Genomic DNA, 14642 nt, shown 5'->3' with positions numbered 1-14642 from the left:
TTAGGGGAGCCGATTCTAATCCCAGCTGCTTCACACTCGGCTGAGAACCGCTCTGGTGAGAGCCGGAGATCCCGTTCTGAACAGGAGATGATCATTTCCTATTCAGTGCAACAACTTAGCCGGGTTTGTTTTCTTTAAAGTGCTTTTTATCTTGCTCGTTGGATTATGTTTTGATAAACTATATGATAAACAGAAATCCTCACACCAGATTTAATCCCATTTGGGGGGAAGTTTAAACAACTTCTTCCACTTGCTTTCAAAGCATCGACACTCCTTACAGACTGCCGATGAATCCCCGTAAGCAGTCGAGGATGTCAAGGGAAGATGGTGGTCTTGGATAATAAATGAACCAGCCGGTCAAGGACAAAAGGGCAAATGGGGGATGAGAAAAGAGATCCGAGATCGAAGAGAACAGCAGATGAAACGTCGCTTTACTCTGGGCTTGAGCAGTCATGTGACGTCTGATTAAAAAGATTCTTCTGTGAAAATTATTCAATTTCACACACACACACGCACGCACGCACGCACACACACACAAACACACTGGCCTTAAACTTACACAGCATTGCACACACAACCAGGGTTTGGTGTTAGCCAGAGCGTCCTGGGTGGAGCTCCTTCATTACTGAGGCTGACTTCACGGTGGAGGTGAAGTCATCGCTGATTCAGGGAAGAAAAGGGGTTCGCCTCCTCTATGCGACGCACGGGATGCAGGTCTGGACCAAAGATCAAGAAGTCTAGCTATGGAACCCCCTCCCCCAACACACACACACACACACACACACACACACACACACACACACACACACACACACACACACACACACACACACACACACACACACACACACACACACACACACACACACACACACACACACACTGAACAGCTTATTGTTCCAAGTGAACAGAGGGCGACTGTGGAAGGGGTTCCTGGCACCTCCTGTAGGCCTCAGATCCAAGCATCCTGGTGCGATCTAGGTTCATGTATCTATGCTGGGACCTGTTTCAGTTTCATACCTTCAGAAGGAGGATTTTTATTTTCCTGAGAGTCTGGCTAAAATTTAAAACTCAGCTTTAGTAGCGTGGGTAAATACGAGACCACATCGTAAAAAAATCTCCACTTTTTGCCAGATTTTTGCTTATTTTTTCGTGGAAATTATAATCCCACATTACAACAGCAGAGTTGTTTATTTGAGTTGATTTTGGTGAGAGGAGGAAAAACTGAGACTGCTGCCATAGCAACGCAGTGAGAAATTTTCCACGTCGATGCTCTGTGTTCCAAACAAATTGGGCTGTAAAAGGAGCACAGAGCTGCCCATCGGGACATTCGCTGGCTCAAACAGAGGCCAGTGTTCAAGGGGGATTTGGAAATGTGTGTAATGTAGGGAACTAAAGGATGTTTGTGGCTTAAACAAGGGATAGATGTGCTGCACATAAAAAGCAGGACCACAAGAAAACTATATCAGGGTGCAATGATGTCATCAACTTGAAGGAAAGCTACAAAAGTAAAAGTAAATTCCACCATATTTAATACGACCAACAAGCAGGAAAAGATTTTCTCATACACACGGAAACAATAAATCTACAAAAGTGTTGTCAAACAGCATTGCTGCCTTACGCCCTGGATCGCACATATGCTGTACTGCAATTTAAATGAAATCTAATGATGGGTGTTTTCGACTAAAAGTTCATAATTAGCATGGCTACGAACTAGAAAACGGCACATCGCATGCAGGGACGTCACCACATAATCTCCTCTCCCCTAGCATAGCTGCTACTTACCAAATGACCAGATTTATGGCGGTTCTTTCCTCCTGTGGGAAGTTTGCTGAACTTACAGCCATTTTCCCTAGTTTTCTCCATGTCTGGTTTGATGACGTCACTTTCGTGAATCGCACTTGTAGTCCTGGACTTATCTTCACACAAAACCTAAAACATTGTTCCTCCACGTTCGAAAATAAGCGAGTTCTTGGTATCAAAATGTGTCTTTAAAAATCACGGACATCACATGTGAAATCCATGGCGCAAAAACAAGCGGAATTAGAAAATAGCGTTTTTAGCCCCGTTGACTTGCACGAATTTTTTCGTTCTTGCGGGCACCCACGGTCCGGAAGTGACTTAGGCTCCCTATAATGTAGAACTGTCTGTAGCCTTAAAGGGACTTTATGGAGTTTTGAATATTTATGCTCGCGATTGCCCCCTCAGGCCAAAAGCGTAACGGCAGCTTCAAAAGTAGGCTCATGCACGAGGCGCACATACTGTACGTGCACACTCCTTAACGAAAATAACAGCTGAGACAGTCCTGTGTGTGTGTGTGTGTGTGTGTGTGTGGTCCGGAGGACAGAGGACAGGAGAACGCGCAGCTAATTAATTAAATAATTTGGTTCTGTACCTTTCTCTTCAGCACAGCCGACAAAGGTTTATGATGGGTCAGTCCTCCTGCATGCTCAGATCATTCCCTTCCCTTGCTTGAAAAATTGTTCCAAAATGAAAGTTGAACCCACATCTTTTTTATCTGTGAATTTGATGCCGTTCGGCGAGTCTCAAATAAAAATTTGGGCATCTTACTGTAAAAAAAAATATACCATTCATGTAAAAAATAAACTCTAAATACATTATGTTCACATCCAGAACCAAGCCCGGGTCTTCTGCACAGGAGTCCGCCAACTTACTGGGTGAGCTATAGCGCCAGTGACATCTTTTGTAACTGTAACATTTATATCCTTGATGACAGCTGAAACAACGTTGAAAGAATGGTTCGGAGCAAAAATGGCTATTTTGTTGCTAATTTGCAGGAAATATCTAGAAGAAAGTTCTCCAGAAAGTAGCTAAGGGTCCTCAGAAATGTAGCTAGGTTTGTCACTAGTCGTTAGGAACAGCGACAAAGTCGCTGAGTTGGCACTACCTCTCTCTCTGCTGCTAAAGCTACGGATAGCAAATGCTACGGGCGATGCCTGAGCGTGAACGCGCATGAAGCAGCCTGCTCGACCCGAGCATCTCTCTTTTTCTGTGATTTTACAGAAAAACAGGCAATCACAGTAAAAATGCCAGGGCTCATTCTACAGGACCAGGGCATTGCAGGAGAATGTATGAAGAAGAAATTTATTATTTCTATACATGTTTTGGCTGTCAAACTTCCATAATGCCCCTTTAATGTTAATCACTCATGTGTAAATACCACAAGTTAAAAAAATGCATTACTACCAAGGAGAAGTATAAAATTTATCTCAATGCAGGAATTGAAATACTGGTGTTCCAGAAGAGCTGCACCCAACAGTTTTTACCAGAGGTGTGAACTTGAGTCACATGATTGGCACTCGAGTCAGACTCAAGTCAGTAATTTTATGACTAGACTTCCCTTGAAAAAATGTACAAAGTCTTGAACTTGACTTGGAATTCTACACCAGTGACTTTGGACTTGACGTGACTCGAGTCTGTTTACTTGAAAAGACTTGATATTTTACCCAATATCTTGTTTAAAACATCTATTATCTCTAAATCGCCCACCTGTGAGTCATTTCACTGATCCCGTACGACAAAGGTTTTGATAAAGTGGAACTAACCTGAAAACAGAGTTTTTACAGAACGTCTGCATATAAACTTGGTGTTGTTTACTTGTTGATAATACGTACGAGTCACAGTGAGACATCAATCAGATTGGCCGTAGTCGCGCCACTAGAAGCAGGAACAGCTGAAAGAACGTGCTGATTACAAGCTCATGCCCGATGGTCCCATCTCTGGTTATTACCGTAAACTATTGATCTGATAATTGACTCCCTTATCAAACCCTTGCAAAAGTCTAAACTAGGGATGTCCCAATACAACTTTTTTCTCTACCGATACGATACCAATATTGCACCCTTGATTATTGGCCAATACAAATATCAATCCGATACGATATCAGCACAAATCATACATACTTTCACCTATTTTGCAGTGTGGAATGTATGAAAGGCTTGATCAAGTGGTATTACTCAATCGGAGAACAAGAGCCAATAACAGTCAGTATGAAAAAAGACAATTTTTGAAACCATTGGTTGCAAAAATGTGAACCTCAACAAACTGCTTATATTGGAGATTTTTGATGCAGTGTTTTTGGGCCGATATCAAATTACTTCTGATATCGATATCGGTACGGGTTACCCATAGTCTAAACCTCATAATGACTTCAGCAGCTTGTCAGTAGTCCATCTACAGTAACGCAAAACCAAGAAACATCTTAAATTCAAACAAGAATCCAATTTTGTGCATCGTTTACCTGAAAAGATACTTTATTTAGGTTTACTGATCAATTTTGTCATTCTAGCATGATGTATCAGTGGAAGAGACTGTAAATTCTGCTACGCCTAATATATAATTCATCAGACCACACCTCGTATAGAGTTACAGTCACACTGGAGCTTCCCGTCTACCCTCCCCATCAATCTGCTTGTCAACACATAAATGAAACATAAATGCACTGAAATACTCACTAATAAACACTGTTTTAAAGGATTCGACATCGAGCCAGAGTCCCCAAGGGTTAGCAGGATACTCCAGGCTGGACCGAGATACCACGGCCAAGCCGATAAATCTCACCATTGGCATTAGAGTCACTGCTGCTGACAGCAACCCAACTCAGACGGACTTCAAGATTCACATGAGAATCTGGAAACAGGACGACGTATTGAGACCTAAGGCTCCAGTAACCTCTCTGAAGAGGTATACTTCCCTTAGGCAGTAAATGAAGTGCTAAGATGACAGATGGTGCAGATGATTGGTGCTCTTGACTTGTTTTGTTTAGGACTAAAACCAACAGAACTAAAAACCGATAGATGATGTTAGAGAACTTGTTACATTTCTTGAAATATGTGATTGCTGGCATGGAAAAGCACTTAGCAACAGTAAGGTTCTGGAGCAGGAAAACACTGTTTTCATATGCTTGGTGCATTCAGACACCCAAAATAGTCCCAAAAACCCATTTCCAACTATGCCGAATCATACTAAAATGTCTCATAATAGTAGCAGTTTTTATGGGCGTCTACCAGTCTGGACTGGCAACCAACTGTGAACAAATCAAGAGAAATTTAAGACAATTAGTGACAAAATAGCAACAAGAGGATTTGCAGTTGCATCGTTTGCCCCGTGTGACCTCGTGAAAGCGCCAATTCAACGTGACAACAACTGACAGATTCTATGTCTCCAGTCGGCACCAACAGCGAGACATCGGTTTGGGATTGTTGATCTAATGCGAAGTACTTCGTGGCTATTTGACCACATAACTGACTATTGTTTTCTGACATTAGGGGCTTTGAATGAACCGGAAGGTAAAGAGGCTTTCTAGTTGTTTGTCTCTTTCTTTTCTTTTATTAACAGTAATGTAAATGATGAATCCCACACCTTACATAACGCAGCACCAAAACAGAACAATGCTCACAATCCAACACAAGAGATGTGCTTTGTCCCGGGAGACAAACAGATCAGAACATCTACGGCGTCGTTTTTAACCTCTGTCATTTTCCACTTTATCTAATTACACCTTGACCAGTATATTTCTTCATCACACTAATTCCCTTTCTTCGTTTCTGTCACCACTCTTCCCATCCCTCGATGTGTGTGTTGTGTTTATGTGAAGGGCGCTGTCTGGATCCTGGTTGCCAGGACAACCAGTCTAATTAAGGGGTCTCCAGAGACTAGTGGTTATCAGAGCCTGAGCCCTCAGTTCCTCGTAACGCCCCTTTCCTTTCTCTTATTAGCTCCATCTCAGTTTTTATGAAACCTACCCCAACTAAACCACCAACTTCATACGTGTCAGATGTGTTTTCTCCCCTCGTATCCAACTCATTCTTCTTATCACTTCTCACTGCCGACGCTTCAGAGAGCTGGACACCACTATAATGTGTATCCATGCTTTCGTTCTTTTTAAACACAGAAACAGTTTTGTTTACCTGTTTTGCAGCTAGTTTCGCCGACGGCTGCCGGCTTCTTCAGGCTTCAGCGCCAGCCTGAAGAAGCCGGCAGCCGTCGGCGAAACTGTAGCTACAAAACAGGTAAACAAAACTGTTTCTGTGTTTAAAAAGAACGAAAGCATGGATTTAGAAAGACACAGCAAGAACACACCTAAGACTATAATGTGTAGTTTTGCTTCCATTGGGGTTTGGCCGATAAACTTCCTGTTACTGTTCTATCTCCGCCTTTCATCTGCCGGCTCCGCTATCCGTTTGGCGTCACTTTTCTACGCTTATCTGTAGCTCGTTGCTTCGATCCTGCCATCTCCCCTCTGTCGCTCTGCCTAGTCTCTTTATCTGCCACCAAACATGGCAGGAAATACTTTAAAGGCAAATACACAACTGCTCCCAAACACACAAATACACCTTCCGGCTAAGCAAAGACCATGTCTGTTTGATGGTAGGTCATTCTAACTATTAGGCTTCAAAATAAGATACTGGGTTAATGTTGATGTTATCATTTAATGAAAAGATCATAGATATGACAAATTCGGTTAACACTGGAACCAATTGAAATTGATTACCCCTTCTAACAGTAAAAAAAGTTACATTTATTTATCATCTTTGGCAAAAAACACATGTAGATCGTCAAAATAAAAGCATTAGGTGAAGTCCTGACCAAAAATATCCAGAGTTCACATTTTAAAGTAACTGCTTATACCAATTTCTGTCAGCAAGAAGCAGAGTTTAGCTATTTAGTGGTGATTTGAGTATAAATTAGGCTGAAATGTACTTTAATCATCAACAGACGTACAGAAAAACGCTTAATGCCAGATTTATTTATAAGAATCAGATCCACATTTTTGCAACATGCAGCCGTCAGTTAAAAACAAATGAAGACACAAGCTAATTTAATCTAAACTTCTACTTTATGTAAGGGTCAAATGAAGTGAAAAAGAACAGATATTGCTGCTATAGAAGTAGAGAATAGCTGCTATAGAAATCAAAGCAGGCAGCACGTGCACATGAAGTGTTGATGCTCAGATTGTAGTTTGTAAAACACACCTCGGTGTTTCAGAAATGCTCTGTGGAGCATGCTCTGAAGTGTATTTAAGTAGAGTTTCATATGCAGCCGGTGTGTTTTGCCCTCGTTCTGCCTCTTTCTTTACTCGTGTTGATTTTTTAACAGCCCACCGCAAGATCCGGGTAAATTTGGCCATTGGAGGGGTGGAAGTGTACATCATATAAACGGCATGACTCAATAAGACAAAATTGTTTGAATAATGATCATTTCTGATTGATTGCATCATTTCTGTAATCATTTTGACCTGATTACTATGTGAAAACTAAATCCACAGCCAAAAAAAGTAAGTTCATGTGACCTAAATAAAAACTTTTATGTTAAGACTTTTAAGGTTAAAGTTTCAAAGTTGATGAGACACCAAATCCACCCACAAGGCGCATCCCCGTCCCTGAAACACTTGATTCTCCACATCAAAGAAGCTCAAGCTTCCTTTCCCGCTGCTTCCTCCGGCATATTCTGCTCCTCTTTTCTTGTGCCTTTCATCCATCTCTCCACTTATTCCCACTCTTCATCTCCACTGCATTGCAGATTTTCCTCCCTCGCAGAGTTAGTTATATAGAAAAGCACATCCGTGATGCGCTGCTCCCTATTTTACATCACGGAGCCTTCATTTCTCCTGATTCTCTGTTAGATAAAGTAGGACACCGGTGCACCAACACGGTCACGCACACACACGAGCAAAGCCCCTCATGTTTTAATAATTATTTAAAAATCCCAATCATTTATGGAACTGAGTGAATCGGCAGCATCCATGCCAAAGAGGATTCAGCTGTGACACTGAAGAAGAACTTGCAGGCACATCTCCTCCGTGTTAACTGATGAGGCTTGGATGGAGGAGGACGTGAATGGGAGCTAGGACATTATTCCCATGAGTCAAGTGTTCTCTTAGCAACCAGCCAGACATCAGAACACAATCACGCAACCACACCAGGCTGAGAAATACCCCCACACGCTCTCTGCAGCGGTGCAACATTATGACATGTCAAGTGATAAATTCATACGTCACTCAGATAAAAATAGAAGATTTTGATGTTTAGAAATAATGAAGTAACGCAATCTACGCCAGCTTGTGTCCGTCAGAATCTAAATTAAATTACAGTAAGTTAGTTTGCTCTGAGGACTACCTGGTAGGAGCAGTTTTCCTGGTGGACCATCCTTCACAGCATCCCAGAGCCGAGCAGCCTGAGCTGGGAGGAGCAGGAGCCGGGACTGGGATTAGATTCCCAGCCCTGCAGCGGTATTCCAGTGGGAGGGGAGAGAAGGGATCCCACCGAGTTGCCGATTCAAACTAAGAGGAAAAAAAGAAGTAACGAGCGCGGCTCTCGAGCTGCCTCTTCACCCACCCTTTGCTCTGAATCGCAGGTTTCTGCTTCTGTTCTGTTTGTTAACAGGAAAAAGGGCAGGGTCCGATCGCTGCTTCCCCAGCGCTGAAAGAGGGAGGGCAGTGAGAGACGGGAGAAGGAGGAGGTGTGGGAACGGGAGAGAACACTCCCGCTTGGCTTTCTCTGTCTGCTTTAGGCTGAAAAAAGGGAGGAGCTGATGGGATGAGTGTGAGTGGAGCGGGCCGGTGGGAAGAGGCGAAGGTGGAGACGGGACAAGAGGGTAGGGCGGGTGGATGGATGGTGTAGGTCAGGGCTGGGATGTTATTCTGCTGTTTTAGTTGGGAGTCGCGTCCAGCTGAGAGAGGAGAGGAAGTTTTTAACCTCAATCTTAAATGATCACACAGAGCTGGGGCAAAAATCACCAGAATGGAATAGTTTCAGTTTTTCCATCACTAATTAAAACAATCTAATAAATTAGTTTAATCATAGATGTGTTTTCTATGTGAAGTCATGTTGTGTGGATAGCTACACTCCTGCAGCTCGTGTCTTTCTCTGTGTGAGATTATAATCCCATCCTGGCAGATGGCCGCTCTATAATCCACACACAGGCCAACCTACTCGGATAATCTCTCCCTTCTGCCGCTCTCCATTCATTCCTTCATGTTGCATCTTCTCATCTTTTTGTTTTTCTAAATCTGATGTCAGATTCTGACCTCCTGGTACAGATTTATTTCAAAAAGTTAAAATGTACAGAATTTGTTCAGATTAAACTGTAAACTAACATCTGTTATTGGTGCTTATTGTTATTAGGGCTTCACAAACTGGGGAAAGGACTGCATTTGTTACCTTTTTATTGCTACATCACAACGGTGCGTTCAAGGACCAAAGAAGGAAAAGAAAATCTCCTCATTTAGCTGATCCTGCTGATTATTCTTCCGTCTTTAGTCTCAAACCTCACATACTTTAAACAGGCCAATATATATATATATATATATATATATATATATATATATATATATATATATATATATATATATATATATATATTATATATAATACACACATATATATACACATAAATATTTCATTTTATTACATTTTTCTAAACATACTCAGAAATGAGAGCATTTGTCCTTTCCTCGTTTGAACATTTTTGAACAAAAACTTCTCAATGAAAAAATTGATGTAACTTCACTTAAATGACTCATGAGCATGCCGACATCACTCATACCAGCTGATCTGCGTCAAGCAAAAGAACTTTATCACCTAGATCAGATGACGAATAGTACTTTTTAAAAATTAATACACAAGGATGATTATTTTTACGAGACAATAGTGGAATGTTGTGGCCATTTTTAGGGATTTGTTAAAGTGAAATTCAGATGTTTTGGACCAGGGGAGTCAAACTCAAATTCACACTGGACCGAAATGAAAATCTGGGACGAAGTTGCGGGCCAAACTTAATTAAAAAATAAAAAGTAACGGCAAATTTGCACATTTTCTTTATCAACATATATGTAATTTTGAACTTTTTAATTTGGGAACAAACTTATTTTTGCATTAACACTGAATGTGGAATAACCACATTAAACACGAGCAAGTCCATTTTAAATAAAACGCATCCGTGGTACGCATTACTTGTGGAATATTCAGCATTTTTAAAAACTATTCAGGAGTTTTCTTCTTGTTTATTCATTTTTCTTATTTTTTTTATTCTCCTTTTTTAACAAAAATATTTTGAGTTGAATGGATAACGAATTTTAATTTAATCTAACTCAAGGTTTATGAGAAAAATTTATTAATAAATTAAATTTCTAAAGACAGAATATTTTGTTTTGCAACTCAAAATTTTTGAGGCAATTGACTGCCTCAAAAATTTTGAGTTGTGGGAACTTTTTTGGTTTACAGTGTGGTAACAAAAATATTTTGAGTTGATTGGATGATCAATTTTAATTTAATAAACTTCAAATGTATGAGTAAAATTTATGAAGAAATTTAATTTATGAAAACTTAAAATTTTCAGTATCGAAACTCAAAAAGATTGAGGCAATTGATTACCTCAAAATGTTTGAGTTCTGGGAACTTATTCGGGTTTACAGTGTGTAATAATTGTCATCACTGCTGTGACGTCTGGCTTTCCCAACTGAGGAACAATAAAGGGATTTTCTATTCTATTCATCTATCTGCAGCCTTTCCACTTCCTGTTTACTGTAGGTTAAATCTTTTCTCACGGGCCAACAACAAAATTAAAATATCATTTTATCTTAAATGAAAATGCAATATATCACCTGTTAACTTTCATGTTTTGGAGCAGAAAAAGAGCATAAAACCTAAATATTTAAAGCTCAGTTTGCTCCACTGGTTTACTGTGATGCTCACTTGTTCCAGCCAGATACCTGCATCAGGGGGTTGATCTGAGCTGAGGAGGAGACTCCTGTTGTTTTGTTCATCTTCATCATAATAATGACAACATTAGATGACGACAGGTGCTCACATAGGTTTGGCTGCTGAACAGGGGCGGCGTTAGGACCGGCTACTTGGGCTCAGCCCCGAATGTTTTTTGAAAAGACTAGTGCGTGTTACATGTGTGTATGTGCGCTCGCGCCCCGGATCTTTTTCAGTCCTAAATCCACCCCTGCTGCTGAACAAGTCTGAGCAGATTGATCACGTTCTTGTGTGTCGGGGAGGAAAAATAAAAACTACAGCAGCCACAGAGTCGTGCTGACTTGAGCGTGTTGCTGCTCGCTGGAGTTATATCAGCTCTGTCTGGAAGTTAGTTGAACACATTACTGAGCGGGTAAAATCTCCGTTTCTGGGCTTCAACGTCGGCAAATAGCTGAGTGAACTCGGCGCTGAGTGAGAGGAGTGTTTAGTTTGTCCGAGACAGCGGAGCTGCAGACACCGGCAGCAGATGCTGGAAAAAACATAAAGGAGGGGGCGCTTCGGCTCCGCGCTAACGCCGCAGAGCATCATGGGAGTTGTAGTCTTTGCAGTAAAATCGGCCAGTGGGTCAGTTTTAATACAGGTGCTGGCCAGTAAATTAGAATATCATCAAAAGGTTGAAAATATTTCAGTAATTCCATTCAAAACGTGAAACTTGTACATTATATTCATGCAATGCACACAGACCAATGTATTTCCGATGTTTATTACGTTTAATTTTGATATTTATAGGTGACAACCAATGAAAACATCAAATCTGGTATCTCAGAAAATTAGAATATTCTAAAGGCCAATGAAAAAATGTTTGTTTCTCTAATGTTGGCCAACTGAAAAGAATGAACATGAAAAGAATGTGCATGTATAGCACTCAATACTTAGTCGGGGCTCCTTTTGCCTCAATAACTGCAGTAATGCGGCGTGGCATGGACTCGATCAGTCTGTGGCACTGCTCAGGTGTTATGAGAGCCCAGGTTGCTCTGATAGTCGTCTTCAGCTCCTCTGCATTGTTGGGTCTAGCGTATTGCATCCTCCGCTTCACAATACCCCATAGATTTTCTATGGGGTTAAGGTCAGGCGAGTTTGCTGGCCAATCAAGGACAGGGATACCATGGTCCTTGAACCAGGTGCTGGTGGTTTTGGCACTGTGTGCAGGTGCCAAGTCCTGTTGAAAGGTGAAGTCTGCATCCCCATAAAGTTGGTCAGCAGCAGGAAGCATGAAGTGCTCTAAAACTTCCTGGTAGACGGCTGCATTGACCCTGGACCTCAGGAAACAGAGTGGGCCAACACCGGCAGATGACATGGCACCCCACACCATCACTGACGGTGGAAACTTTACACTGGACCTCATGCAACGTGGATTCTGTGCTTCTCCGCTCTTCCTCCAGACTCTGGGTCCTTGATTTCCAAAGGAAATGCAGAACTTGCTTTCATCAGAAAACATAACTTTGGACCACTCAGCATCAGTCCAGTCCTTTTTGTCCTTGGCCCAGGCGAGACGCTTCTTGCGCTGTTTCATGTTCAAGAGTGGCTTGACACACGGAATGCGACACCTGAATCCCATGTCTTTCATGAGTCTCCTCGTGGTGGTTCTTGAAGCGCTGACTCCAGCTGCAGTCCACTCTTTGTGGATCTCCCCCACATTTTTGAATGGGTTTGTCGTCACAATTCTCTGCAGGGTGCGGTTATCCCTAGAGCTTGTACACTTTTTTCTACCACATTTTTTCCGTCCCTTCGCCTGTCTGTTAATGTGCTTGGACACAGAGCTCTGCGAACAGCCAGCTTCTTTAGCAATCACCTTTTGTGTCTTGCCCTCCTTGTGCAAGGTGTCAATGATTGTCTTTTGGACAGCTGTTAAGTCAGAAGTCTTCCCCATGATTGTGGTGCCTTCAAAACAAGACTGAGGGACCTTTTAAAGGCCTTTGCAGGTGTTCTGAGTAAATCAGCTGATTAGAGTGGCAGCAGGTGTCTTCTATATTCAGCCTTTTCAGAATATTCTAATTTTTTGAGATACCAAATTTGGAGTTTTCATTAGTTGTCACTTATGAATATCAAATTTAAATGTAATGAACATTGGAAATACATTGGTCTGTGTGCATTGCATGAATATAATGTACAAGTTTCACGTTTTGAATGGAATTACTGAAATATTTTCAACCTTTTGATGATATTCTAATTTACTGGCCAGCACCTGTATATTTTTGATATTTATCTCGCGGGCCACATAAAAATGCTCCGCGGGCCAGCCTTGTGTCTGACACGTGTTTTAGATGAAGCCAGTGAAAAACACATTTAATAACCACTGTATTTATAATAATAGAAAGTGTTCAGAAAGGTTGGAAATAAAGCATCATTAATCACTAATAATCACTGTTTTGCTCACTCCAGTTATTGTAATGGAACAAATTAAACTTTCTAACTTTTATTGTGGTGGTGGTCAGGTGGGAAGCTGCACAGATTCTCTGTTATCCCCCCCAGCTAAACCTCTCTATCCAGTATTGATCTCTCTCTTGGGTGATGCTGCTTCTGCCAATATGACCACTCTTGGGTTTAATGACCTGGAAGTGGATCGATGAGTTCCCGCCATGCTCTGATCTCCCTGCGCATCGTTGGCTCTGGCCTTCAGCGCGGTGGCCAGCTGGGACGGAGCCCATCCTGTGACACCGGCGGATGTGGCTCTCTGTGCTGAGAGATCTCAACCTCATGAACGCGACTCGGAGGCTTAGTCAATCTAACGTGTAAGCTTATTTAATCTACAGCAAACAGAGGAAAAGTGGCGAGGCAAATCAATAATTCCTGAGCCTTTTCAAGTTCTGTGTAAATGTAGAAATGAGGAATTACAGCACGGAAGTCGTTCGTTCTCACCCGCCACTGAAACGCACAAGACAGGAGATAATGTTTTTGCTTGTGCTTCTCAGCCACTACACTGATTCTTATGAACATTTTCATTAAATTATTTTCAATTTTGATTGGTTGCCTAATCATAAATAGCCAACACAAAACATGGCTATATCAGTCACTTCTACGATGCTGAACCAAAAGGTTGAGAGCTTAAAGATCGTGTAAGACCGTTACATTAACATTTGCCTTTAGCTTTCCACATCAGCTCTGAGAGTCTGTTATCAAGATATGTAAAAAACACGACAGGATCTTAATGAAACTGTCATTAAAATAATCATAATTAAATTTTGGTGTCAACCGGTCTATTCCATCCATCCATCATCCCAGCCATTTGGGCCAGCTCCTCCGGGTGAATCCCAAGGTGCTCCCTGGCCAGCCAAGAGACACAGTCCCATACCCATACCCATACCCAGGACCCATACCCAGGACGAGGCGTCCTTCCAATTTTATGGCCCACGTCTCTGGAACAGGCTGCTGGAGGACCTCAGGGTTGTAGAGAACGTTCATGTTTCTAAGAGCAGACTTAAGGCTGCATGGTGGCGCAGTTGTTAGCACTGTTGCCTCGCAGCAAGAAGGTTGCAGGTTTGAAACTCGGCAGTGGTAGGGGTTTTCGCCCTCCCTCCCTGGGATCCCTGGGCCGATGCATTTGCTGCTGCCGTCGATCGACTACTACCCATCTGAACTCGGCCTAGTGTTTTCTTATGATATTTTATTCATTTCTTAATTTTTTTAAAGTTTTGTGTGTGTGCATGTGTGTATTGTTCGCGTGTGTGTGGGTGCGTGTCCTTAAGAAACAGGTTGTGGGATTTGGGGGGGTGCAACTGTCATAATTATTTTTATATTTTTGGGGAAATTATGGGGATATGGGTTATATGGGGTGATTTTAACCTGTAAAGCACCTGGAGCTGTATTTTTTGTGCTATATAAATAAAGTTTGATTGATTGATAGTCCCTCCAGCGTGTCCT

The 14642-nt window shown here is 41.8% G+C and overlaps 1 protein-coding gene across 3 annotated transcripts in view; it reads right to left on the bottom strand.

The window, feature by feature from the left end:
* The window catches only part of schip1 (schwannomin interacting protein 1), a 374676-nt gene that overhangs the window by 21370 nt on the left and 338664 nt on the right, over positions 1-14642 (bottom strand). Inside the window, exon 1 of one of the 3 annotated variants that reach the window (XM_015951061.3) lies at positions 8139-8363. The exons of the other annotated variants lie outside the window; for them this stretch is intronic. Coding sequence (XP_015806547.1) covers positions 8139-8168 — 30 coding nt within the window. The 5' untranslated portion in view covers positions 8169-8363. Of the gene's footprint in view, positions 1-8138; positions 8364-14642 lie in introns of those variants that run through there. 3 annotated transcript variants of the gene reach the window in all.

The sequence above is a fragment of the Nothobranchius furzeri genome, chromosome 13, assembly GCF_043380555.1.
Source record: "Nothobranchius furzeri strain GRZ-AD chromosome 13, NfurGRZ-RIMD1, whole genome shotgun sequence".
NCBI classification, from domain to species: domain Eukaryota; kingdom Metazoa; phylum Chordata; class Actinopteri; order Cyprinodontiformes; family Nothobranchiidae; genus Nothobranchius; species Nothobranchius furzeri.
The sequence above is the reverse complement of the archived record's forward strand: the minus strand, read 5'-3'. Positions and strand labels throughout refer to the sequence as shown.